We start from the raw sequence: 26,844 nt of genomic DNA on the forward strand, positions 1-26,844 counted from the left end.
AAATATATCAAGATTTAAAACATAACCACATATTGGCATTTCATTTGCTATTTCTAAAATCCTCCAATAACACTGAATCCTTATGGCCTATTCTAGCTAAACGTCCATAATATCTAGTAACAAAAAATTTCAATCCTTACCAAATCACCGTTTACAATTTACATCCAGTTTCCTTACGTTGTACCCATACATATATATATTTTCCTTTGTATCATTATCCCTCCTTTATTTAACTGTATCCTTTATCATAACAAAGCTTTATTTATGAACCACAGACCTTATCTAGCTTGGAAAGCTGCCATGTAAATATTTTCCAAATGCAGTGCTGTGCAAGGAAAGACTTGGCACAGAATCTCTGAGATTCATGGACAGATCTTCACACTCCTAAAATGAACGAATTGTTTCCTGCAAAAGCCCACTCCCCTTTTGCTCCCCTTTTATTTCCTATGGGAGGGTCCATTCACCATCCACCTGTAGCTTTGCTCCCAAGTTGACCTTGATTTCTTAGCTATTCTTTTCTTCTGGCAGCTCTGCGCATGCGCCACTGGGAACAGGCTCCAGCTGTTCCTCTGCCTCACTGCTGCCTAGCTCCAAAGGCAGCTGAGAATTTCCAGATGCCTTGGCCCCATCTCTGCCTCCGACGCAGAGCCCTCGTCCGAGCCTTCCCCAGCCTTTAGGACTGGCCCATGTTCCTCCCCAACCTCCTCACTATCCAACTCTGCTGTCAGCTCTACTGGTGTGCCAGCACGTTAAGGCATCACTCTAGAAAAGAAACCAAGATGCAGTGAGTTCTAGTCTCTCCTTGAGTACTCAGCTAGTGGGGTGATTTTGTGCCAGTCATCCTCAGCAATAGGAAGGAGGAGACAATGGCAAACCACTTCTGAAAAACCTTGCCAAGAGAACTGCAAAGACTTCTCCAGTTCAGGCCATTGCCAAGAGCCAGGACAACCCAAAAGGGTCTACGTGTGCACGCACACAAATGCCAATAATTGCAGATTTCTCTTTAACTGAAAGTACAATTCATCTGCTGGTGAGATGCAGTTTTTGATAGAAACTTTGGAAATGTAATTACCAATTCTTGTATGTTTTTGGAGAGCACTGTTCTGTTTGTGTGTTGAAAATATGTTGAGACTCTAGAAAGAGTGCAGAGAAGAGCAACAAAGATGATTAGAGGACTAGAAGCTAAAACATGGAACAGTTGCAGGAACTGGGTATGTCTAATGAGAAGAAGGACTAGAGGAGATATGATAGCAGTGTTCTCAGGGGTTGCCACAAAGAAGAGGGAGTCAAGCTATTCAAAGCACCTAAGGGCAGAAGGAGAAGCAATGGGCGGAAACTAATCAAGGAGAGAATCAACTGAGGAGAAATATCCTGACATTTACAACAATTAGTCAGTGCAGCAGACTGCCTCCAGAGGTTATGGGTGCTCAAACACCGGAGGTTTCTAAGAAGAGATTGGACATTTGTCTGAAATGGCATAGGGTCCCCTGCTTCAACAGAGGGTTGGACTATAAGACCTCTGAGGTCCCTTCCAACTCTTATTCCGTTGTTTCCAAATTAAAACATCTAACTAAATCAAGGTTTGATTTGATTGAATTTTATTTAAAGTTATTCTTAGGAAACCTTTTGGTCATTTTTATAATTTTGCAGTGGCATGTGCTGATGATGGAAAGGAAGACCGTTAACTTACTCTTTAGATTATTCTTTGTCTAATTTTTTAATCCCCTTCCTACAAATGAGAAGATAATAACATTCTACCAAGATCCTGAAAAATTTCCAAACGGGGATTTGATTTCTTCAGGCTGCAGGTTTGTACATATGAAGCTTCTTTGCTGGCAGGTGATATATCTAGCTGAGGGGCATTAAAAATAATGGGAAGTTGATATGCTGCAAATGTGCCAACTTTCATCTTTAATAAAGAGAATGCTTCTGGATTCCATCTTTAGTAGAAAGTAGAAATATATGAATAGCTACATCAAATGCTTTTCCTGGAAATATGCCCACTTCTTCCTTCCTTACCTCAAAGTATCCCTAAAAGTGAACTGGTGTACTAGAAACTCTCCGGGGCTAGAAAATTAGCAAGGGACAATTTTATCAGTGTGATATCCAGGGGTGAAATCCAGGTTTTGACAGGTTCTGGAGAACCGGTAGCGGAAATTTGGAGTATTTCAGAGAATCGATAGTGGAAATTTTGAGTAGTTCACAAATGTCACACTGGCTGGCCCCAGAGTGGAGTGGGAATGGAGATTTTGCGGTATCCTTCCCCTGCCACACCCACCAAGCCACGCCCACCAAGCTACATCATGCCCACCAAGCCACGCCCAAAGAACCGGTAGTAAAAAAAAATGAATTTCACCACTGGTGACATCCAATAAGTGTATATTTTGTAATTGGCTGCCAGCATTGGGTAGAGGTGCCAGGTGTGCATATGTGGTGTTCTCAAAGTTTTTGGCCCAGAAAAGTGGGCTACTTTTGCTCAATGTGAGAATATGCAGTGTGTATTGGTAGCGCTTGCGAGGTGATTCCTTTTTTAAGCACATAAACATCCAGGCCAATAAGGCAGACCTCAGAGCTGCTCTGAGATTACTTCAGTCTTGTTTCCAAACAAAAGACCTATTGATAAACAAATTGTTATGCTAAGGAGTGGATTTGTTTTAATTCGGTACCGAGGTGCATGAAAAGGATCAGCCAAGGGTGAACTTCTTCTGTGTGGCCTGTTGTAATGGTGACCCATAGGAGTTCTCATCTAACTCCACATCAAAATAATTCAGATACTTAACTTACATTAAATGTAAGTACATTTATTCTCTGGGCCATGGTAGTACATTATTCTCTGGGCCATGGTGCTGTTTGAATTAAGAGAGGTTGTGGCCACCAGCTTTTCTGATGCTATATTTGTTCTGTACATGCCCGGCTTTCAATTAACTTTTGATTTGATTGAAGTCTGTTTCATTTCTCTAGTTCCAACTGCAAATTAAAAATCTCTGTGTCACTCTCACATCTCCTGTGATGCCTTACCTTGAACCCATCTGAGTTAGCTCTGTTTCTGTTAGATCGGGTCATGGATAGGCACACACAGGCTTAACGATAACAACAGCTCTTTGTTAAATGCAACAAGTGAGAACAATCCAGCGAAGGTTGAGTCTGACAGCAGCCCTTTTATAGGGAGCTGTCAGACTCTTCGACCAATAGGATTAAACCTCTGTTCCCGCCGGAACAGAGGACCTTGGTGGAAACCACTATAGTTAGAACAAGTATCCAACAGTTTCTATGCCATGATTACCAAAGATGAACCATTGTTTTCATCATCTAATCTTTGAGGTTTGCACAAGATTTGCCCAGGCTAAATAAACCACACCCACCCATTTGACAGTGTAGGCCAGTGATGGCAAACCTTTTAGACACTGAGTGCCCAAACCAGAATGCCGGAGCACCAGAAACCCAAAGACCAGCTGCCCGGTGTGCATGCGCACGCCGGCCAGCTGGTCTTTAAGTTTCTGGCACATGCATGCGGGCTGGCCAGCTGGTCTTCAGGTTTCCAGCGCTCCGGTACGTGCGGAGGCCAACTAACTAGCGCACATGCATGTACCGGAAACTAGAAGAGCATCTCATGATGGCGCGCATGACCACAGAGAGGGCTCTGCGTGCCACATCTGGCATGTGTGCCATAGGTTCGCCATCAGGCGTGTATGTTAAAGTAGGATTGGCTATTTTGTAGGTCTCAAGAACTCAGCCACTTGAGTTTGACAGGATAAACAATGCTCTTGATTTGACCTGGAGAATAATAGTATCCTGAAAATGATTGCAGTAAAACCTCCGGAGAGATTCATAGTTGTCATTAACAAATCACTAAAATGTGCTAAATCTTTACAGACCACAAATGTGAAGAGATACAGAATGTTGTTCTAGCATAAATGTATAATCACCAATCAAAGTCTGGGGGGAAAAATATACTGGAGGAATTGAATGCCAGTGGATAAAATATCCATGAATAAAAGGATTGGTTCTCATTTAAAGAAGGATCTTGCTTCTCCCTCCACAACCATTCAAATCTCTTTGATCTTTCTAACCTGATTTATTGTTGCCCTGCTCCACAAAATTCACATAATCAACCACATCCAGCTATTAGAATTCAAACAATGGAGCCATTAGTGGCTTATTTTATGCCTGAATGTATGTGAACAAAGGAAAAACAAATTAGATCTCTATAGTTCTCATCTCTTTCTCCCCGCATCTCCAGCCCACCCACCCCTCCACGTCTCTTGAAAAGAATAAAAATTAGCTTAAGGTATTAATACAAAAATTAAATACAAAATCTAATGATGTTCCTTCCCCCACCCCCATTGGTAATCTGAACCATCTGCCTAGGGCTGCTAAGGAGTATACCGCCTTAATCCAGATTAGAGTTGACGAACTGTTTCTGGCATAGAGTTTTCTCTAATACCATGCCCTAGAAGAGCTGTTTGGGGCTGTTGAAATTTCATTTGTTGATTGGTTCATTCTTTTTCCCTCCGGGCTGTGGGTTTCCTCGTGGCCTTTGTTTGTTTCCCCCCCACCCACCCACTTGGCAAGGTGAAAAGAAAAAGGAGAGAACATGGCTTTCCTGATGAAAAGTATGTTGAGTAACCAGGTGAAAAATCTGGGGCTTTCTGGAGGGGGAGAAGAAAAGACGGAGGATGCAGCCCCTGCTGATCCAGCTGCAGCAGCAGGAATGACCAGGGAAGAATATGAGGAATATCAAAAGCAGGTGATAGAGGAGAAGTAAGTACACCTTCCTTATGTTTTCAGTGTGCAAACTGATTTAGATTGTTTAAATTCACAAGACCGGAGATCCAGGGAGATAGATGTTTTAATGCCTGTGTGGGTTAAGGCCGTACCATTACTTATTCTCCAGAAGCATTTCTAATTTTTCATAATGGTTTCTCCACGTAAATGGGACCCTTTCCTTTGAACGTTTCTCTATTTCCAGATTTCTAGGTTGGGGAAAGAGAAATACTTAAGACATTCCCTAAATGTAACCACAGTTACAAGCTTGTTTAGGTATGGAATTTCATAGGTTTCCTTAGTGCTCATCTGAATCAAATACTTCTCAGAATTTTTCTTTTCCTGCATTGGTTGGAATTTTTAAAAGTTGTTTTGGGTAAGATAGTTAAATCCAATAGTTAGATTTACTCTATTTTGAAACAAAAGTGCAGAAAAGAGCAACCAGGATGATTAGGGGACTGAAGACTAAAACATATGAAGAACGGTAGCAGGAACTGGGCATGGCTAGTCTAGTGAAGAGAAGGACCAGGGGAGACATGATAGCAGTGTTCCAATATTTGAGGGGCTTCCACAGAGCGGAAGGGTTCAAGCTATTTTACAAAGCACCTGAAGACCAGAGAAGGAATAAGGGATGGAAACTGAACAAGGAGAGATTCAACTTAGAAATAAGGAGAAATGTTCTGACAGTGAGAACAATCAACCAATGGAACAGTTTGCCTTCGAGAGTTGTGGGAGCTTCATCACTGGAAACTTTCAGAAAGAGATTGGACAGCCACCTGTCAGAAATGACGTATGGTCTCCGGCTTGGCTGAGCGGTTGGACTAGATGACCTACAAGGTCCCTTCCAACTCTTAATCTAATCTAATCTAAATGGCAAAGATGATATGCATCTACCTCTTACAGTCTAAAAATGCTGTGCTCTTTCTTAACAAATATTTTTACTCTGATGTTTATATAATGACATAGGAAACTACCTACAAAATCAACATTTTAAATACCAATTAGTGTTTTTTTAGGAAATGTGCAATATTAGTATTATACTGTTAGTAGTAATAATAGTATTAGTACCCAACCAGCAAAGCCATAGGAATTAAAATGAAAACATATCGCTATACTATTGTAGCTACAAAAATAATTGAATTTCAAATCTCTGGAACATCATTTCACTAATGATCAATTACATAATGCTTAGCTAAAGCTACACTGTAAGATGATTAGAGGTGAGAGGTTAATGTTCTATGGAATTTGACTCTCCAGGGTTATATTTAGTAGTAGTCCTGTTCACAAGATGGGCCTCAAGCCACAGGAAATTTTAAGGGGATCCTCTTTCTTGCATGGGAAAATGAAAAATGTGTCCAGGAAGCAAAATAAATCTGTATCTTTCAAGATCTGGATTCATTCAATAATACCTTTAATGAAGTTACTTTGTTTCTACTATGGGTATTTGATTTTAATGGTCAGAAAGTGAGGGAGTCAAGTAGCATCCTTTCAGATTAGCACATTTTGCTTATGCCTTTTTAAAATAAAATTGATCAGTCTAAAAAGGTACGACCAGACTCTTATTTTTTAGCTATCCTAAACTAAACCTCTTTCTACATTACATTTACCCAAGATATCTTTCAGTCATGGCTTTTGAATGAGGTAGAATTCAAAATAAAGTTATATTTCCAATTGTCAAAAGAAAAATTGGGGTACTATTAGAACACAGGAGAGAAATGTGCTATTACAGTATGTGGGTGACCCCCAGAGAGCTTAATAAGAACTATAAAGTCATCCCTCTCCCCCACTTTTTCTAAACGATCAACTTTGTCACAAAATTCAAGGTACTGAATTATTCAGACATTAAATGACCTATAAACGGTTGCGAGATGACTCAAGTTCATAGAGTCATCACAGAGTTCAAGAGCCGAGGTGGCGCAGTGGTTAGGGTGCAGTACTGCAGGCTACTTCAGCTGACTGTTATCTGCAGTTCAGCGGTTCTAATCTCACCGGCTCAAGGTTGACTCAGCCTTCCATCCTTCCGAGGTGGGTGAAATGAGGACCCAGACTGTGGAGGCGATATGCTGACTCTGTAAACCGCTTAGAGAGGGCTGAAAGCCCTATGAAGCGGTATATAAGTCTAACTGCTATTGCTATAGCCTGGAGTAAACCCCTAGTAGCCTTGTTCCCTGTAACAACTACATTGTCAGTGTTCCACCCATAGCAAGATCATCAAAATATCCCCTTCAAAAACATACAAAGGGCATATGGTTTAAGGAGCCTTCAAATTATACCTATTGAAATGCTGTAAATTTATATATTGGCAACACTTTTCCAAAGTGGTTTGCCGTTGCCTTCTTCCTAGGGCTGAGAGAAAGTGACTGGCCCAAGGTCACTCAGCTGGCTTTGTGTCTAAGGCAAGACTAGAAATCACAGTCTCCCAAGTTCTAGCCTGATGCCTTAACCACTAGACCAAATTGGCTCCTGCTTATAACTATTATTTAGCCATAAAACTAATGGCTCGGTTAAAATGCAGCTATAACAGAAAACATGAGCCTGATTTTCAGAACCATAGATTTGTCATTATGGTTCATTTCAGTTCAGAAACTCATTGAAAGACACGAGAAAGCCATAAACATTGGAGCTGGTTCTATACATCTCCCCCACAGCATTTTAAACAATAGCAATAGCAGTTAGACTTATATACCGCTTTCAGCCCTCTCTAAGCGGTTTACAGAGTCAGCATATCGCCCCCACAGTCTGGGTCCTCATTTTACTCACCTCGGAAGGATGGAAGGCTGAGTCAACCCTGAGCCGGTGAGATTTGAACCGCTGAACTGCTGAACTAGCAGTCAGCTGAAGTGGCCTGCAGTACTGCACTCTAACCACTGCGCCACCTCGGCTCTATAAACCCAGGTCAAAGGGACATACCAATGGAAAGTAAACTTGCTTTCCATCATATGAAGGAACTGCAGTCTTCCTTCTCTCTATTTGGTTTCATAAGTTTGAATGGACACTAAATGAACTGTTGTAAGTCGAGGACTACCCGTACTTTGGGCCAGTTGGTTGGGAATAGTATTTAGATAAATACAATTTATGTTATATTTTAATCGTTAACCACTGAAAATCACATTGACAAGGCAGGCAGCCACGTAAGTCAATATAAATAAATAAACATCCAGATTCTGAGGGTTCTTGTATTGATGGGCCTTCTAATACAAGGGTGTCAAACTTAAGGCCCAGGGGCCAGATCCAGCCTGCAGGATACTTATATCTGGCCCAGCACTGGAACCGACCTGAGCTCCATTTTCGCTGGCAGAGGGTTGCAAGAGGCCGTTTCAGCCAAAAACAGAGTTCACAAGGGCTGCCCGTGGTCCCCCCAAGCTCCGTTTTCACTGACAGAGGGTTGCAGGAGGCCATCTCAGCTGAAAACAGAGCTCCCGAGTCCATTTTCACTGGCAGAGCACTCAGGCCACCAAAGGTACCCCCCGACAAAAGTGGCGTCAGGCTGGCCATGCCCACCCTGGCCACGCCCTCTGCCCCCCTCCCACCAGGTCAAACACAACCCTGATGAGGCCCTCAATTAAATCGAGTTTGACACCCCTGTTCTAATAAGATGCATGAATCCAGAAGTTGCTTCCGGATGCTCCTTAAGAGCGTCCCTCAGCCTGATGTTTAGCTGGACCGGCTCAGTTGATTCTTACGAAACCTCCCATTTGTGCCTTCAGGATGGAAAGAGACGCAGCTTATGCACAAAAGAAGGCTGGACGAGCTGTTTTGCGGGTTCACTTGCGAGAGAAATACAGACTTCCAAAGGCAAGACCTCCGTCAAAAAAAATGCTGTTTATTACAATCTTGAGAACATATAACATTCATATCACTCAGTGGTTCTCCAACTTGGCAACTTTAAGATGTGTGGACTTCAACTCCCAGAATTCCCTAGCCAGCATGGGCAATTCTGGGAGTTGAAGTCCACACAACTTAAAGCTGTCATGCTTGAGAAACAGTGATGTATCTGCTTTGCTATTTTTCTTTCCTGCCCTTTCTCAATGACCCCTTCCCCTCAATTTTTACATGATATGTAAGATGCTGAATGTGCCAGCCAAGACTCAGGTTAGATATCCTTTCAGGAAGGACTTTAAATGGCATTTTATCTGTACTGCAAAAACCCATGCCATAGGGATAGAAATGGAAATAAAGCCACAAGTCCAGTCAGAACAATGTACAGGTAGACCTTGATTTATGACCACAATGTAGGACCAGAATTTCTGTTACTAAACAAAGTGTGGTTCAACAGGTTGCCCAATTTCACATTCTTATTTGCCACAATTGTTAAATGACTCACTAAAGTTGTTAAGAGAATCACATCTTCCACTTACAACGACAATTCAGATTGGAACATTTATTGCTCTGTTAGGTGGTTGTTAAGTGTATCTGATTTTACAACATCATTAATTGGATCTGACGTTCCTCATTGACTTTGATTGTTGGAAGGTAGCTGGGAAGGAGTGGTTCAGTGGCCTAGAGAAGGAGCTTTCGCCTTACAATCAGGAGGCTGTGAGTTCAATCCTAGGTAGTAGTAGATATTTCTCTCTCTGGGAACAATGAGTAATTATCTGCTGCGAACTCTGCACTGGTGACAGGAAGGGCATCCAGGCAGTAAACACTTCCCGACTCCACCCTCATGTAAGGGATTATGGGGTCATTTTTTTAAAAAAGGTAGCTGGCAAGGTGACAAATGGCAATCATGTGACCCCAGGATGCTGCAACCATTGTAAATACATGGCAGTTGCTGAGAGCCCAAAAGTTGTGAAGAAAAAAAAAATGGTGATTTTGGTTGCAAACTGAATTCTCCATCCTGGGTTTGGTATTCCCATGGGGTTATAGTCTCTTCTGGTACTTCTGTTATTGGGAACACTTGGGTCATCGTCAAGCCTTCCCAAAAGTTTGCTCGAATTTCAGGCAAGGCCACCAAAATCCCTTAAGAATCCAGTGAGACTTTAGGAAGTTTCAGCATTCTTGCCTGAAATTTTGCAAGCCTGCCTGATTTCTAAAAATTGTTTTATGTTATTGTGTCCTGTGCGCCCAGAGTTAAGCTTCCCAAGCATGATTTATACAGGTAGTCCTTAATTCAGAACAAAAATTAGGATCAGATCAGTGGTGGGTTTAAAAATTTTTTAGAACTTCTTCTGTAGGTGTGGCCATGTGACTGGGTGGGAGTGGCTTGCTGGCCATATGACGGGGGGGAGTGGCTTGTGGCCATTTGACCGGGTGGGAGTGCCTTGCCGGCCATGTGACTGGGTGGGCAGGGCCAACTTGTAAAATGTGGTGAAACTCACTTAACAACGCTCTTGCTTAGCAACCAAAATGTTGGCTCAGAAACTCTGGCATTTGAAGCACGCAAGTCTTAAAGCTGTCAAGTTACAAGACTCTTGCACCCCTAACCCTTTAGAAAAAAAAGCCCAGGGGTGTTCAAACCTGACGGTTTTAAGACTTGTGGACTTCAACTCCCAGAATTCCTCCTCCAGTTATGTGGGCTCAGGAACTCTGGCATTGAAGCATGCAAGTTTTAAAGCTGTCAAGTTACAAGACCCTTCCACCCCTAACCCTTTAGGAAAAAAAACCCAGGGGTGTTCAAACTTGACAGCTTTAAGACTTGTGGACTTCAAATCCCAGAATTCCTCCTCTCGCTCTTCATCTTGATGATGTGCGGATGGGCGGGGGGAGGGAGCTGGAACCGGTTCTAAATGGCGCTGTAGATTTGTGGAACCTCTTCTATAGAAGAGGTTAGAACTGGCAGGAACCCACCCCTGGATCAGATTATTGGTTGCTAAGCAAAGCAGTTGTTAAATGAATCATGCCCGATGTTATGTCCTTTTTTGCCATGGTTGTTAAGGGAATGACTGCAGTGAAGTGAATCGGGCAGTCAGGAAGCAAACCGTGGCTTCCCCGATTAACTTTGCTTTTCAGAAGCTAGTTGGGAAGATGGCAGTTGGATTATCACACAACCCCTTGAGATCCTGCAACTGCTGTCAATGCATACTGTATTGGTTGCCTCCTCTGTTGATGGTCTTTTATCTGCTTATTAGTTTGACTTGAACAATAATTGGTTCGGTCTTTTTGAATGTGTGTCTTGCAACGTCCGCTTTTTATTTTGCTTTTTAAATGATCTGAAATAATGTTTAGATTTCTAAGGTAAAGGAAATAAAATTTGCAAATGGACAAAAGTTACACTCTTATCTGAGAGCAATTATAGCAATAGCAATAGCAGTAGACTTATATACCGCTTCATAGGCCTTTCAGGCCTCTCTAAGCGGTTTACAGAGAGTCAGCATATTGCCCCCAACAATCTGGGTCCTCATTTTACCCACCTCGGAAGGATGGAAGGCTGAGTCAACCCTGAGCCGGTGAGATTTGAACCGCTGACCTGCTGATCTAGCAGTAGCCTGCAGTGCTGCATTTAACCACTGCGCCACCTTGGCTCTTGCCACTGAAGCAGTGGTGGGTTCTGGATCCCGTTGCAACTGGGACGCTGCGACGGGGCCGGATGTCCACCTCAGGCACACGCACTGCGCACGCACATGCCACCGCCCTGCGATGCCCCAGCTGCTCAGCAAGGTCACGCAGGTGCCGTACGCTGTACGCGCGCGCGCAATTGGCCCGTTTCCCTCAAAAAGAGGTAAAGACCACAGGCGGGCAGGTGGGCCCATCAAAACACCATTCCGGTACAGTGGCCGCTGCTCCCGGCTGCTACCGGTACGCCCGGACTGGACTGCCTGGAACCCACCACCGCACTGAAGTTACACCTAATTAGACAAATATTGAACTGCATTGTGAGAAAAGACAGCAAGAAAATTGTAGACCATGTATAAAAGTGCAGTTGTAAGGAAGCCATCTAAAGAGCCATGGTGGCGCAGTGGTTAGAGTGCAGTACTGCAGGCTACTTCTGCTGACTGCCGGCTGCCTGCAATTTGGCAGATCGAATATCACAGGCTCAAGGTTGACTCAGCCTTCCATCCTTCCAAGGTGGGTAAAATGAGGACGCAGATTGTTGGCGGGGGGCAATATGCTGACTCTGTAAACTGCTTAGAGAGGACTGTGAAGTAGTATATAAGTCTAAGGGCTATTGCTATTGCTAAAGTCTGAGGAGCAAGGTAGCTTATTTCTTCCCCATCTCTACTCATTTTATCATTGATTATTTACCACTCCCAACTGTAATTTAGGTTCTTTTTTATTGATCTGTAAATGACATTCATGCAATTAATATGTATGTCCTTGTAGCAGTGTCCCGGGGTCATGTGATCATTTTTTTGCAACTTTCCGACAAGCAAAGACAACGAGGGAGCCAGATTCTCTGAACAAGCAACTTACTAACTTATCAACTGCAGTGATTCACTTAACAAAGGTGGCAAGAAATGTTGTAAAATGGGGCAAGAGGTGGGTTCCTACCAGTTCGCACCTATTCGGTAGAACTGATTCGTTAAATCTACCGAACCGGTTAGAAGAGGTTCCACCAGTAGACCCGGAAAGCAGGCCACACCTACAGAAGAGGTTCCAAAAAATTTTGAAACCCACCACTGCCTTGTAGGTCTTTCATTCAAGTTCTTGCAACTTTTTGGCATAGAGACATGTATGCATAGGTGGACACTTAACGTTATAGTCCAGATCAGGGGTCGCCAATCTTTCGGACCTCAGGGGCCACTAAATTCATAATTTTAAATCCCGCAGACCATTAATATGATTTTTTTTTGAAAAAGATAAACAGTATTTAGTGCAATATAAAAATGCAAATAATTTTTCTGCAGACCACCAGAATTTTCTAATGGACCACCAGTGGTCTACTAACCACCAGTTGGTAACTGCTGGTATAGATGGTCCTCGACGTACGATCACGATGGAGCCCAAAATTTATGTTGTTAAGCAAGAATTTGTTGAGTGAATTTTGCCCCATTTTACAACATTTCTTGCCACCTTTGTTAAGTGAATCACTGCAGTTGATAAGTTAGTAAGTTGCTTGTTCAGAGAATCTGGCTCCCTCGTTGTCTTTGCTTGTCGGAAAGTTGCAAAAAAATGATCACATGACCCCGGGACACTGCAGTGGTCATAAGTATGAACCAGTTGCACAAGCGTCTGAATTTGGATCACATGATCATGGAGATGGTGCAAAGGTTGTAACTGCATAAAATGGTCATAAGCAGGGGTGGGTTCCTGCCAGTTCTAACCTCTTCTATAGAAGAGGTTCCACAAATCTACAGTGCCGTTTAGAACCGGTTCCCGCTCCCTCCCTCCGCCCGTACGTACATCATCAAGATGAAGAGCGAGAGGAGGAATTCTGGGAGTTGAAGTCCACAAGTATTAAAGCTGTCAAGTTTGAACACCCCTGAGGTTTTTTTTCCTAAAGGGTTAGGGGTGCAAGGGTCTTGTAACTTGACAGCTTTAAGACTTGCGTGCTTCGAATGCCAGAGTTTCTGAGCCAACATTTTGGTTGCTAAGCAAGAGTGTTGTTAAGTGAGTTCCACCACATTTTACAAGTTGGCCACGCCCACTCAGTCACATGGCTGGCAAGCCACTCCCACCCAGTCACATGGCTGGCAAGCCACTCCCACAAAGCAGGCCACACCCACAGATGAGGTTCTAAAAAAATTTAAAACCCACTACTGGTCATAAGTCACTTTTTTGAGTGCCGTTGTAACTTTGAACGATCACTAAATGAACTCTTATACGTCAAGGACCACCTGTAGCTGCTGATCAACATATTTTTACTTGACTTAGTGTTTCTTAACTTTGGCAACTAAGATGTGTGGACTTCGATTCCCAAAAGTCCTCAGCCAGCCAAGCTGGATGCGGATTCTGGGAATCGAAGTCCATACATTTTAAAGTTGCAAAGATTGGGGGCGGGGGGAACCTGACCTGGGCCGTCCTTTATTAATCTTGTGCCCTTCATATATGTTGTTGGTACAACTATTGAGATTCTCCCTCTGTGGGAATTTGGCAGATGAGTTTTCAGAGCTCCAGATCAGTGGTGAAATTCATTTTTTTTACTACTGGTTCTGAGGGTGTGGCTTGGTGGGCATGGCAGGGGAAGGATACTGCAAAATCTCCATTCCCATCCTACTCTGGGGCCAGTCAGAGGTGGCATTTGCAGGTTCTCCAAACTACTCAAAATTTCTGGATTTCACCTGCTCCATATATTATTGGAGTCATCTACATGCTAAAAGCACTTATTGTGTCTTTGAAAATTAAGTTGTTGCTTTTTTTTTCCCAAGAGGAAAAAAAAATCCTTTAATATAAATAGTGCAGGAATCAGGAGAGAATGATTTAAATGGAAGACACAAACAGTCTGGCTTGAACAAAGGGGCATAATGAATAAGGGAAGTCCTCAGGTTATGACCACCATTGAGTCCAAAAATGTCTGTTGTTAAGTGGGACATTTGTTAAGTGAGTTTTGCCCCATTTTAAAACCTTTCTTGGCACCGTTGTTAAGTGAATCACTACAGTGGCTAAGTTACACAGTTGTGAACTGAATCTGGCTTCCCTCATTGACTTTGCTAATCAGAAGATCACAACAGGGGATCACAGCACCCTGGGACACTGTAACCGTCATGAATGAATGAATTTTGATCACTTGACCATGGGGATGCTGTAATGGTCCTAGGTGTGAAAAATGGTTGTAAGTCACTTTTTTTCAGTGTGATAACTCCAAATAGCAAGAGCACTTAGACTTGTACACTATTTCCTAGTGTTTTTATAGCCCTCTCTAAGCAGTTTTACAGGGTCAGCCTATTTCCCCCAACAATCTGGGTCCTCCTTTTCCCCACCTCGGAAGGATGGAAGGCTGAGTCAACCTTCAGCCTGGTGGGATTCGAACTGCCAAATTGCAGGCAGCTGGCAGGCAACAGTAGTAGCCTGCAGTACGGCACTCTAACCACTGCACCACTGTAGCTCATATATGATATATATGTGTGTGTGAGACACTCAAGGTAGTGAGCATACCTAACACTTCTGTCTCCTATTTCCCCCACAACAACCACTCTGGAAAGATGGATTGGGCTGCGTTGGAGCATCCAACTGGTCTTCGTGCATAAGGCAGGCCTAGAATTCACAGTCTCCTAGTTTTTAAGCCAGCACCTTAATCACTACAACAAATGGTTTCTGGTAATGGTCTAAGCCAGTGTTTCTCAACCTTGTCAACTTGAAGATGTTTGGACTTAAACTCCCAGAATTCCCCAGCCAGCAAATGCTGGGTGGGGAATTCTGGGAGTTGAAGTCCAGACATCTTCAAGTTGACAAGATTGAGAAGCACTGGTCTAAGCAGTTTACAGAGTCAGCCTATTTCCCCCAACAACCTGGGTCCTCATTTTACCCACCTCAGAAGGCTGGAAGGCTGAGTCAACCTTTAGCCTGTGAGATTTGTTCTGCCAAATTGCAGGCAGCCAGCAGGAAGCAGAAGTAGCCTGCAGTACGGCACTCTAACCATTGCACCACTGTAGCTTATATATGATATATGATGTGTGTGTGTGTGTGTGTGTGTGTGTATAACACTCAAGGCAGTGAGCATACCTAATACTCCTGTCTCCTATTTTCCCCTCAACAACCACCCTACAAAGATGGATTGGGCTGAGTTGGGTCATCCAACTGATCTTGGTGCATAAGACAGGCCTAGAACTCAGTCTCCTAGTTTCTAAGCCAGCACCTTAACCACTACAACAACTGTTTTCTGGTAATGGTCTAAATGGTTTACAGAGTCAGCACATTTCCCCCAACAATCTGGCTCCTTATTTTACCCACCTCGGAAGGATGGAAGGCAGAGTTCACCTTGAACTTGGTGAGATTGGAACTGCCGAATTGCAGTCAGCCAGCAGTCAGCAGAAGTAGCTTGCAGTACTTCATTCTAACCACTGCGTGGCTCTTAGTCACTAAACAAACTATTGTAAATTAAGGACTTCCTGTAGCAGGTATGAAATGCTGTAATATTTACTCTCGGTGATGATGTCTGAGTGGATGGGCGGAGGCTCCCACCCCCGCCACTACCAGCTCACTCGAAATGGGGAGAACCAGTAGAATACCACCTTTGTCCTGTAGCAGGGGTGGGTTTCACATTTTTTTTACTACCGGTTCAGTGGGTGTGGCTAGATGGGGGGAGCATGTGACTGAGTGGGTTGACATCACTTGCACACACACAGTCACATGACCCACTCATCAAGCCATGCCCACTGAAAGGGTGGTGAAAAGTTTTGATGGGGATGGGGGGGGGCCCTCCAGCCTCGCCAGAACTAAGGGAGCGCCTGCAAACTACCCAGTAAGAAAAAAAGTTTTTCTCCTCCCCAGCCCCCAGGAACGCTCTGCAGGCTTCAGCAGGGCTGGGGGAAGGGGGAAACGCCACTGTTTTTATGAAAAACGGCCCATTTTTGCGAAAATTGGGGCATTTTTCCCATCCCCCAGCCCTGCTGAAGCCTGAAGAGTACTTCTGGAGGCTGGGGGAAGGCAAAAACGCCTCCGTTTTTCCAAAAACAGTCCATCTCTGGGACCTCTCGGGGACTGGCATACACACACCATTAAAAAAGGGGGAAATATTAATATTGATAAATTGATATTAATTTTTTTAAGTTTATTTTAGAATGTTTTTGTTAAAGATTTAAACCCTGTATTGGTTCTGGGAAGTCGGGGGGGGGAGGGTGGGGGGTTGGGGGGGAGGGTGGGAGGAGGGAAGTAAATATTTGTAAAAGTTTTTTTTTTCCAAAATTCTCATTAAAAAAGGGGGGGGAATACATTTTTTCAATGAAGATTGTTCTGCACATGTGCAGAACAGAAAATAAAAATGGAGGTGCCCAGGATAGAACCGGCATGGCCACGTGTCCAGCCGAGTTACTACCTATTCGGCTGAACCGTTCTGAACCAATAGGAACCCACCTCTGTCCTGTAGTGAGTAGATCTTCAACCGGGGATACCTGAGGTTAGTTTCCTCAGCTTAACCTAGCCTCTCGGAATTATTATGGAGATAAAATGAATTTGTTCCCATAATTCCATCTTGAATTTCCTGGTAGAATATAATAATAAGTCTATTTTGCTAACTCATAAAAACGGAGACAGCGTGCTGCGGTTACAACAATGCCTGTGAAACATTTTGCACAGATGTTTTCAGAGATACTTACGTGGCCATAATATGAAGCCATTGAAAAGTGCAAGACGTAATGCTTAAGGGTATTAAGGGCAGGCTTACATGGCAAAACATGTCCTTAATGAGCCCATTAAATCCTATTAATGGGATTGTCAGGACAGATTTGTCGTTGGAAAGATGTTTTCATCCATGAATTGTGTAGCTTGTTCCTAAGGGAAGGTTACCATGTTGATCAAATTGCTTCCTCCACCCTTTGATTGGGAAAGGTGGGAAATATAGAACAAAAATAGAACAATTAATCAGTGGAACAGCTTGCCTCCAGAGGTTGTGAATGCTCCAACACTGGACGTTTTTAAGAAGATGTTGGATAACCATTTGTCTGATGGGGGTTGGATTAGAAACCTCCCAGGTCTCTTCCAACTCTGTTATTCTATTCTATATCTGCTATCCAACTGAGCTGTGCATGCTTCCAAAAACGATTCAGAAAAAAAAATGCTTTGACATGCAAAAAACAGGAATGTAGCAGCTCTTTAAAGCAACTGCAACTTTTTGCAGAGTGGGGAACCTGCCTGGACAATGATGCAACAGCTTTAATGACGGAGCAGCTTTTGCTTCTGGTGAAATATGAGAGGATTCTGTCCAAAAGTCATGGTTATCCCCAACTAGTCACATGGCTTTAATTGCTAGAGATTGTATTCCTAAATTCTATACTAAAATAATTAGTAGAAGAAGGTATAACTGGACCTCAATAAAGTAGATCAGAGAAACTGAGAATGAGGAAGAGAAAGAGGGAGGGAGGGAGGGAGGGAGGGAGGGAGAGGCCATGATCACTGTACAATGCCCTTCAAGAGTTGGATAGCTTGGCTAACTCCTTAACTACACATAGTCCTCAACTTATGAGCACAACTGAGACCAGAGTTTCTCTTGCTAAGAGGTGTGATTGTTAAGCGAGTCACTGCCATTTTGGGTAAATCCATGCACCCTGCTTCCCATGCATGGGTCCTTCCCCCTGCACATGAGTGCATGTCTCCTGCATGCAAATCATGATCATGTGACCACAAGGTTCTGAAACCATTGTAAATGCAGTCATTAAGCAAGTCACCACAGTTGTTAAATGAATCCAGTTTTCCCCATTGTTTTTTACTGGCTGGAAGCCAAGTGGGAAGGGTGCAAATTGGGATCCTCTGACCACAAGATGCTGCAATCATGGACATAACTCTGATCTCAGGCTTCCAAATAGTATCCAACAGTAAATCAGAGTCCAAGGCAAAGTATTGCTCAAAGTTCCAATTTATTAAGAGAGTCATGTTGGCACATCTGGGAAAATCCGAATCTGAAAGCTTCCCGGTTTTCCCCACCTAGTTGAAAGATCAAGATCTTGCCCCCACGCCCACAAGTCCATCACATGGTCCAATCTTCTACTGCCATGCTGGCAGGTCTACCCATCCAGTTCCAGTCAGGTGCAGAGGTGCAGAGACAAAGAATGACCTTGGCTTGCTATAAAGAATGTTGTTATGGCTACATAGTATGTGACTCCTTACAATTCCCCTCCCACTTTCCCACAATAGAAAATGCATAGCAGAATAACAGTAAGTGTGTCAGGCCAAAGATCCAAAAGAAAAGATGGCTGCAGGCCTGACATCTGAGTTGGTTGCCAGGCACCTGAGTTGCAACCACATGACAATACAGGTGACGCAACAACCATAACCTTTTCAGTGCCAGTGTAACTTTGAACCACCATTAAACAAAGGGTCATAAAATGAGGATTATTTGTAGCTATTTCTTTCTAGCGTGTATTTCCAAACCACACTTTGAAGACACAAAGGCAGATATCAGCCTTTGTGGGGAATCTTACACCTTCTTTTTTTCCCCCACTGTAAATATTTTGGGTTGAGTTATAGAATATTATAAAATACAAAATTCAAAAGTAAATAAAAGATCAGAGAGGGGGAAGGGGAGAGGGGGAGGAGAAGTGAGGAAAGGTAGGGGAAAAGAAAAAGAAGCATTGACTTCCGACTCTCTCTGTTACAGTAAAATAAGGCATTAACATCAAATCACAATTTTTTGCATTTCCATAATAGTATAAACAAGCCATTTCTATAAATATCTATCAGCCTAATCTGTAAAACCCAAAGTCAGAGATTCATTCTTTTCCACATCGAGCATTAAGTTCGGAAGTGGCCTCCATGTGAGGAAAAAAATAAAGGTAAAGGTTGCCCTCGCACCTCTGTGCTACTCATTCCTGACTCTAGGGGGTGATGTTCATCTCCGTTTCAAAGCCGAAGAGCCAGTGCTGTCCTAAGACGTCTTCGTGGTCATGTGGCTGGCATGACTAAATGCCGAAGGTGCACGGAAGGCTGTTACCTTCCCACCAAAGGTGGTTCCTATTTTTCTACTTGCATTTTTACATACTTTAGAACTGCTAGGTTGGCAGAATCTGGGACAAATAACAGGAGCTCACTCAATTACACAGTGCTAGAGATTCGAACCAGACCTTTCTGATTGGCAAACTCAGCATCTTAGCCACTGAGCCACCACGTCCCGTGGAAACAAAAATGCTAATGTTCTTTTCTTTAATCAAGGTAGTCAATTTTGCCATTTCAGCCAACATCATCAACTTCTGCAACCATTCATACATGGTAGGAATCGAAATGTCCTTCCATTTTTGGGCATACAATAGTTTTGCTGCTATCAACATAAACAATAACAAAGTTCCAATTTTTTTCCTCCAGTTCTTTTTCCATTAGGCCCGAAAGGAAAAGTTCTGGTTTCATTTTTATCTCCATTCTCAAAATTTTCTGTATTAAAATATGAATCATACTCCAAAAGTTTTTTGCTTTATCAAGTGTTCACCATAGATGATAAAAAGTCCCTTCTTTACTTTTACACTTCCAACATTCATTGGACATACCTTTATACGGTGGTGGGTTGCTGTCAGCATTACTGCCGGTTCAGTGCACACAAAAAAGTTTGCCTGCGTGCGCATTTTCACCTTAAAAGGTCTGCGCATGCGCAAAATGTTAAAAAAGGTGGGGGATTTCATTTCTGCAATGAAAACTGTGCAGAACCGAAAACTGTGCAGAACCGAAAATCAAGATGGCGCCGTCATAGGAGAACCGTTTTGGGGGCGTGGCAGGCCTGGGTCACCGCTGGTTCCAGTGGCCCAGACCACCAAGTTATTACCAGTTCGGCCAAACCAGTCTGAACCGGTAGGTTCTGGTGTTAAATATCAATGATACATCATCTTGTAGAAATTTTCTTTTAGATTTATAATGTAAATTTTAAACCTTTCATCCACATATTTCTCCATTGTTCAAGCATCACATTATATCCAAGATTCCTTACAACTTCTTAACGGATCTCTAATGATTCTTCCCTCCAACCCATTCTCCACATCCAGGTGGGCTTGATGGGAAGTATAGTCCAATACATCTGTAGGACAGCAGTTTAGAGAAGGCAGCTGTAGGTAACCCCAGTTTATAACACAGCTTAGCTTGGAACATCTGGCCTTTACATACGTATATTTTAAATAAAAGGGCAGCTATAACTTTGACACTGCTTTTCCCAATTTGGTACCCAGCAATGCTAACAAGGCCCATAAAACTCATTCCAGCCATTATGGCCTTAACCAGAATAAGAGTTGGAGGGGACCTTGGAGGTCTTGTACTCCAACCAGTGATGAAATTCAAAAAACTTTATTACCGGTTCTGTGGGCATGACTTGGTGGGCATGGCAGGGGAAGGATATGCAAAATCCTCATTCCCTCCCCACTCCAGGAGAAGGATACTGCAAAATCCTCTTTCCCTCCCCACTCTAGGGGAAGGATATTGCAAAATCTCCATTCCCACCCCACTCCAGGGGAAGGATCATGCAAAATCCTTATTCCCTCCCCACTCCAGGGGAAGGATATTGCAAAATCCTCTTTCCCTCCCCATTCCAGGGGAAGGATATTGCAAAATCTCCATTCCCACCCCACTCCAGGGGAAGGATACTGCAAAATCCTTATTCCCTCCCCACTCCAGGGGAAGGATATTGCAAAATCTCCATTCCCTCCCCACTCCAGGGGAAGGATACTGCAAAATCCTCATTCCCTCCCCACTCCAGGGGAAGGATACTGCAAAATCCTCATTCCCTCCCCACTCCAGGGGAAGGATACTGCAAAATCCTCATTCCCTCCCCACTCCAGGGGAAGGATACTGCAAAATCCGCATTTCCTCCTCATTCCTGGGGCCAGCCAGAAGTGGTATTTGCCGATTCTCTGAACTACTCAAAATTTCAGCTGCCGGTTCATCAGAACCTGTCAGAACCTTGAATTTCACCCGGGTCCAATCCCCTGCCCAAGCAGTAACCTCTGTACCATTTCAGACAATTGGTTGCCCAATCTCTTCTTTAGAATTTCCAGTGTTGGAGCATTCACAACTTCTGGAGGCAAGTCATTCCACTCATTAATTGTTCTATCAGGAAATTTCTCCTTAGTTCTAGGTTAGTTCTTTCCTTTATTATTTCTATCCATTGCTTCTTCACCTGCCTCCAGGTGTTTTGGAGAATAGGTTGACCCCCTCTTTTCTGTGATGGTTCCTCAACTATTGTCACCCCTAATCCGTCTCTTTGTTAGATTGGACATAATTCCTGCAACTGTTCATCATATGTTTTAGCCTCCAGTCCTTTAATCATGTTTGTTGATCTTCTCAGCACTCTTTTAGAATCTGGGCATTTTTTTGCATTGTAGTGACCAAAACTGGATGCAGTATTCCAGGTCCCAACGACAGTATATAGTGGTATTAATACTTCACATGAACTTGATACTATCCCTTTGTTGATGCAACCTATAACTGCATTGGCTTTTTCTTTCTTCTGACTGCTTCAGTCAGTTGATGATGACAATGAGATTCTTTGGACTCTTCTTCAAACTCATCCTTCTCTCCAAAGGTGAGGTTCTACATGCAGTCATTATTTCTGTAGATGACTTCCCTCTAAAGATGGGTCATCTAAGGAGGTAATGAGAAGATGTAGGCTTTCAAGATTGGCATCCTCCGGACTGATCCAGTTGGACCAAGCTGGAATCTTGACATTTTCCCCTTCCCATCTAAATCACATTGGTGACATTATTACAGGTAGTCCTCAACTTACAATCGCAACTGAGCCCAAAATTTCTGTTGCTAAGTGATGCATTTGTTAAGTCATGTTTTCTACAACCTTTCTTGCTACAATGGTTTAGTGAATCACTGCAGTTGTTAAATTAGTAACATGGTTGTTAAGTGAATCTACCTTCCCCATTGACTTTGCTTGTTAGAAGATTGCAAAAGGGGATCATATGACCCTGACATATTGCAACCGTCATTAATATGAGTCATTGCCAAGTGACTAAATTTTGATCACTTGACCACGGGGATGGTACAATAGTGCATGATCATAAATGATAATGGAAAACGATCATGTTACTTTTTTCAGTGCTATTGAAACTTTGAATGGTCACTAAATTAATTGTTGTAAGTTGAGGATTGCCTGTATTGGGGTAGTGAGGTTACATTAGGAAGTTTGTGGTATTTTTGGCAATTTCACCTTTGAAATAACCGCAAAGGCGAGCAGGTTGTGTCAGATCTTTGGCTGCCGGTAAAAACTACATTTGAATATCACTTAATCTCAGGATGTTGAGATCAACTCAATAAAATTATTATCTTTTTATGAACAAATAATATCCTTTACATGGTATAGAAATATGTTCCAACTGAGCAGATGGATCAAATAAAATGGAAAGTTACCTTGATTACTTTAAGGGAATCCTTTCATTCCCACATTTTATATTATTATAGAACCGTAATGGAGAACCTAAGGCACCCATGCCACAGAGGTATCTGATGCGCAGGGCAGGGTGCATGCAGGGGACATGCACTCATGTGCAGGGGGAAGGACCCATGCACAGGAAGCAGGGTGCATGCACGCAGGAATGCGCATTGCATTTTGAGGACTTGCGAGCCCAGTTTTGGCTTCCACATTGATACAGCCTTCCAAGCCTAAAACGGAGCATGGGGGGGGGAGGTCTTTTGTAAAGTGTTGAAAACCCAGATTTTTTTGGGGGGTGTTGTTGTACAAGAGGTTTGATCGCCCATTGAGAGGTCCCTCTTAATTGTTTTATTGGGCTTGGTTTCTGATGACCATTGTTGGTTTTTCATTCTTTGCTAATATTGTTTTTATTGTTCTAATATGTTTGTTCTACATTCATGACACGGGCAGCCATATATACAGTATATCCAATAAATAAAAACATATATCACATACATACATACATACATACAAGGCCTGGGAACTGTGGAGAGTAAGAAGGCCAACGAAATCTTAAAATAAAACATGATTTCAGAGTCTCAATTAACGTACAAACGGTCTATTAAAATGTTCCAATATTATAGTCCAGGAGTGTCAAACTCACGTTATTACATTTTTGTCATGTGACGTATTGCAACTTTCCCCCTATTTGCTAAATCAAGGGTGGGTGTGATAATGCTTGATGCATTCGGCCCATGGGCCATGAGTTTGACATCCTTGCTATGTTCTATAAAGTATTCTAATAATTTATACATTTTGTTTCACATTTTCTACTACATTTTCTTGTTTGCAACGTCACATTTCAGAATCTGGAAAAATACAAACACCAATTACTAAGCTTTAATATTTTACAATGCCTTTGCCATTGTCTTTGATACAAATGCATAATTACGGTTAATTCTACAGAGGAATTATTGAGTCTGTCATTTGTACTACTTGTTACTGCCTGGTTTGGTACAGCAACCAAATGGGACAGGTACAGAATTCAACAAATAGTTAGCACTGAAGGAAAAACTATTGCAACCAGCCTGCCCTCCATTGAGGACCTGTATACTGCATGGCATGGGTGAGAAAGAGGATTGAAAAGATTTCTACAGACCCCTCACATCCTGGACATAAACTGTTTCCACTCCTCCCCTGAGGACATCGCTATAGAGCACTGCATACCAAAACAAATAGACTCAGAGACCTTTCTATTCTATTCTATTCTATTCTATCCTACCCTACCCTACCCTACTCTACCCTATCCTACTGTTGCAGAAAATGACAGGCTTTAGACTTCTCAGGATACAGGAAAAGTTTATTTGGCAGCCAGGTTCAGAAAGTTAGCACAATGGCTAATATTGCAAATTCTGAACATCCTTCATTATCAAAGCACGCGCTCATATACATTCTCAAAAGCATTGCAACACGGAAATACTTAACTCATTTCTTATTGGTTATTTTGGGGGGAAAGCCTTATAAGTAGATGAGGGTCTTACTTCTCCTTTTGTTACAGGTTTGGACTACGTGTCATTAATGAACTTTATCTGAACCTTGTGGTTTGGACTTTTGACACAGGGACGTTGGCTAGAACATCTTGTGGTTAGAGGCTGATGACATCTCTCTGTCCCTTTAAGCAAGCTTCTAACTATCCCTTTCATGCCACGTCTTCATTCTTATATTTTTAATCCATATTTTATTCTACTTTACTACCATACCCTGTCCTGCCATACTCTACTCTATTATTAGTCTAGTCCAGCCCAGTCCAGTCTAGTCTAGTTTAGAGTGCCCATACAAATTCACATTCACTATTAATTTCTACACATGCTAATTAAAACACAAAGACTGTTAAAACATAATAGAACTCCTTAGTAAGTTTGCAAATAATTTCTGCTTCAAGAACTGTTAGCCCAGTCTCATATATCTTATTTTGGCCTACAGAGCTTATTATTTCTTCTCTTAGAATTTTAACACTTTCAACACTTTTTTTTTTTTTTAAATGTAGTTAGCAATGGAGCAAGAAATTTCCCCTTCATATATATGGATTTTTATTTTTATTTGCTTCCTTTTTTTAGAGTGAATTAGATGATAATCAGATTCAGATGGCTGGAGATGACGTGGACTTGCCCGACGACCTCCAGAAGATGGTAGCAGAGGATCAAGAAGAAGAAGAAGACAAAGATACTCTTTTGGGACAGCTTCAGAATATCCCGAATATGGACGTGGATGCTATCAAAGAAAAGGTCCAGGCAACTTTCACTGATATTAAGCAGTCGGCTGAACAAAAATGTTCTGTAATGTAGTGAAGACGTTTCACAAGACCTACATAGGTACAAACGTCCATAGAAGTGGATGGTTAGTGGGACCACAGCAACAATTGGTGGTGCTGCTTACTCATCACACCGTCCCTCTTTATGAGGAGTGGTGTTTTGTTTTGTTTTTCCCAGATAGCATTAAAAACGGCCATTGCGAGAAGTCATGATGGTGATTCCAATTTTGTAGATTATTATTATCCTTTTTATATCCCCTTTGCTCACATGCTTATACGGTGTGTAGTACCATTTGCAAATACTTTGCACTAATATGTAGCAGTCGAAGCACCAAATCCAGAAAGTACTTTTGTTACTTTGATGCAGCTAAACAAGAATCACAATGAACAAAATATTCTTCTACAAGCACTCAAAAGATTTTTTTTTGCATTTTACCTATAAGATGCAAGAACTGTTTTTTTTCTGAGGGGTGTGTTGTGTCTGTGTGTGTTTCTGCTGACGCACATATTTATAGATGTGTGTGCATGTCTGTGTGTGGCTTTGTGTGTATCTATGGATCCTGTATCTATGCATCCATTTGTAGCTAGGAACTAAAAACAGTGAAAGTGAACTTAATTAAAATGAAGAGGGAATAGACAGTGAAAACTACTATATTGACAAGTACTGTAATAAAAACATTGTTTCTTCTATTAATGAACTTGATTATCTGATTGTATACCGTCTTCACACTTTTTAAAGATCCTTATGCCTGAATTTATAGGGTTCGTTCCCAGGTAATTCATATTTGCAGCTGTTGCTATAATTAATTATCCCTTAAAAACAAAAACAAAAACATACATATTTTTATTTCAAGCATCCTGGTAATATATTCTGTAGAATGTTCTTTGGGACAGAATTTTGCTACCCATACATTAACAGATTAATTGTTGTGTGTTCCCCTCTTTCTTCAGGATCTCAGTCTCTGTATTATTTTAAATGGCTTATATTGTTGTTTTAATCCATGTTAAGGAAACACACACACCCCTTTCACAAGTGGGCACTTGAAAAAATTAAATTCATATATAAATTCTGTTTTAGTAATGGGAGGAAATGTTATAAATGATTAAAAATGTGCAACATATTAGACTTCTTTTTCTGTAACTTCATTGACACAGGTTCTATCTCTGATTTCAAGCAATTTTGAACCTCAAAATGCAACAACTTCCATCAAAAACATTTGCTCCATTTTTTTCTTAATGAGATGAGTTTATTGTCCTCTATCTCCCTCTAGTGTCAATTGCTCAAAGTTACATTATCATGTTTCCTCTTTAAAAACAAGCCCAAACTAACACCATTTCCCACGGGAGGAATTCTTCTAGTTAACTCAAAACTATAATTCCAAATCTATCTAAACTTAATCCAAAGTTAACTTTCTAAAAAAAATCCATATTCTAAGCACCCCTTTTCTATTTAATAAAAATATTTTTCAGAACTTTTAAAATTGTATTTAAAACTCTTTCTCCAAGGAGAAAACAACCTACCCAATGTATGCAGTAAGAATTTGCCAGTCTGAAGGGTCCTAATATTTCCTGTTCAGTAAAAGAAATACTCAAAAAGTGATTAAGAAATTAGACTTGGTTGAGGTTTATGTCTTTAAAAGGCTACATTACAACTGTGAGCTTAATGGTGTCCCTTAGATCCCAGCCATTCAATTTATAAACCAATCACAAATAGCAATAGTACTTAGACTTATCTACCACTTCGTAGTGCTTTTCAACTTTCTCTAAGTAGTTTACATCAGCATATTGCGTCCAACCATCTAGGTCCTCATTTTACCAACCTCAGAAGGATGGAAGGCTGAGTCAACCTTGAACCAGTCAGGATCAAATTGCTAGCAGTCGGCAGAATTAGCCTGCAATGCTACATTCT

General features: G+C 42.0%; 1 protein-coding gene across 1 annotated transcript; it reads left to right on the forward strand.

Annotated features, from left to right (window-relative positions):
* Positions 1 to 4,594: 4,594 nt before the first annotated feature.
* On the forward strand, positions 4,595 to 24,969 carry LOC116505365 (complexin-4-like). Its single transcript, XM_032212563.1, has 3 exons — positions 4,595 to 4,761; positions 8,472 to 8,559; positions 24,742 to 24,969. Exons 1-3 carry the CDS (start codon positions 4,595 to 4,597, stop codon positions 24,967 to 24,969), a joined length of 483 nt encoding a protein of 160 aa, XP_032068454.1.
* Positions 24,970 to 26,844: the final 1,875 nt, after the last annotated feature.

Source organism: Thamnophis elegans, chromosome 3, assembly GCF_009769535.1.
Source record: "Thamnophis elegans isolate rThaEle1 chromosome 3, rThaEle1.pri, whole genome shotgun sequence".
In the NCBI taxonomy this organism is placed as follows: Eukaryota; Metazoa; Chordata; class Lepidosauria; order Squamata; family Colubridae; genus Thamnophis; species Thamnophis elegans.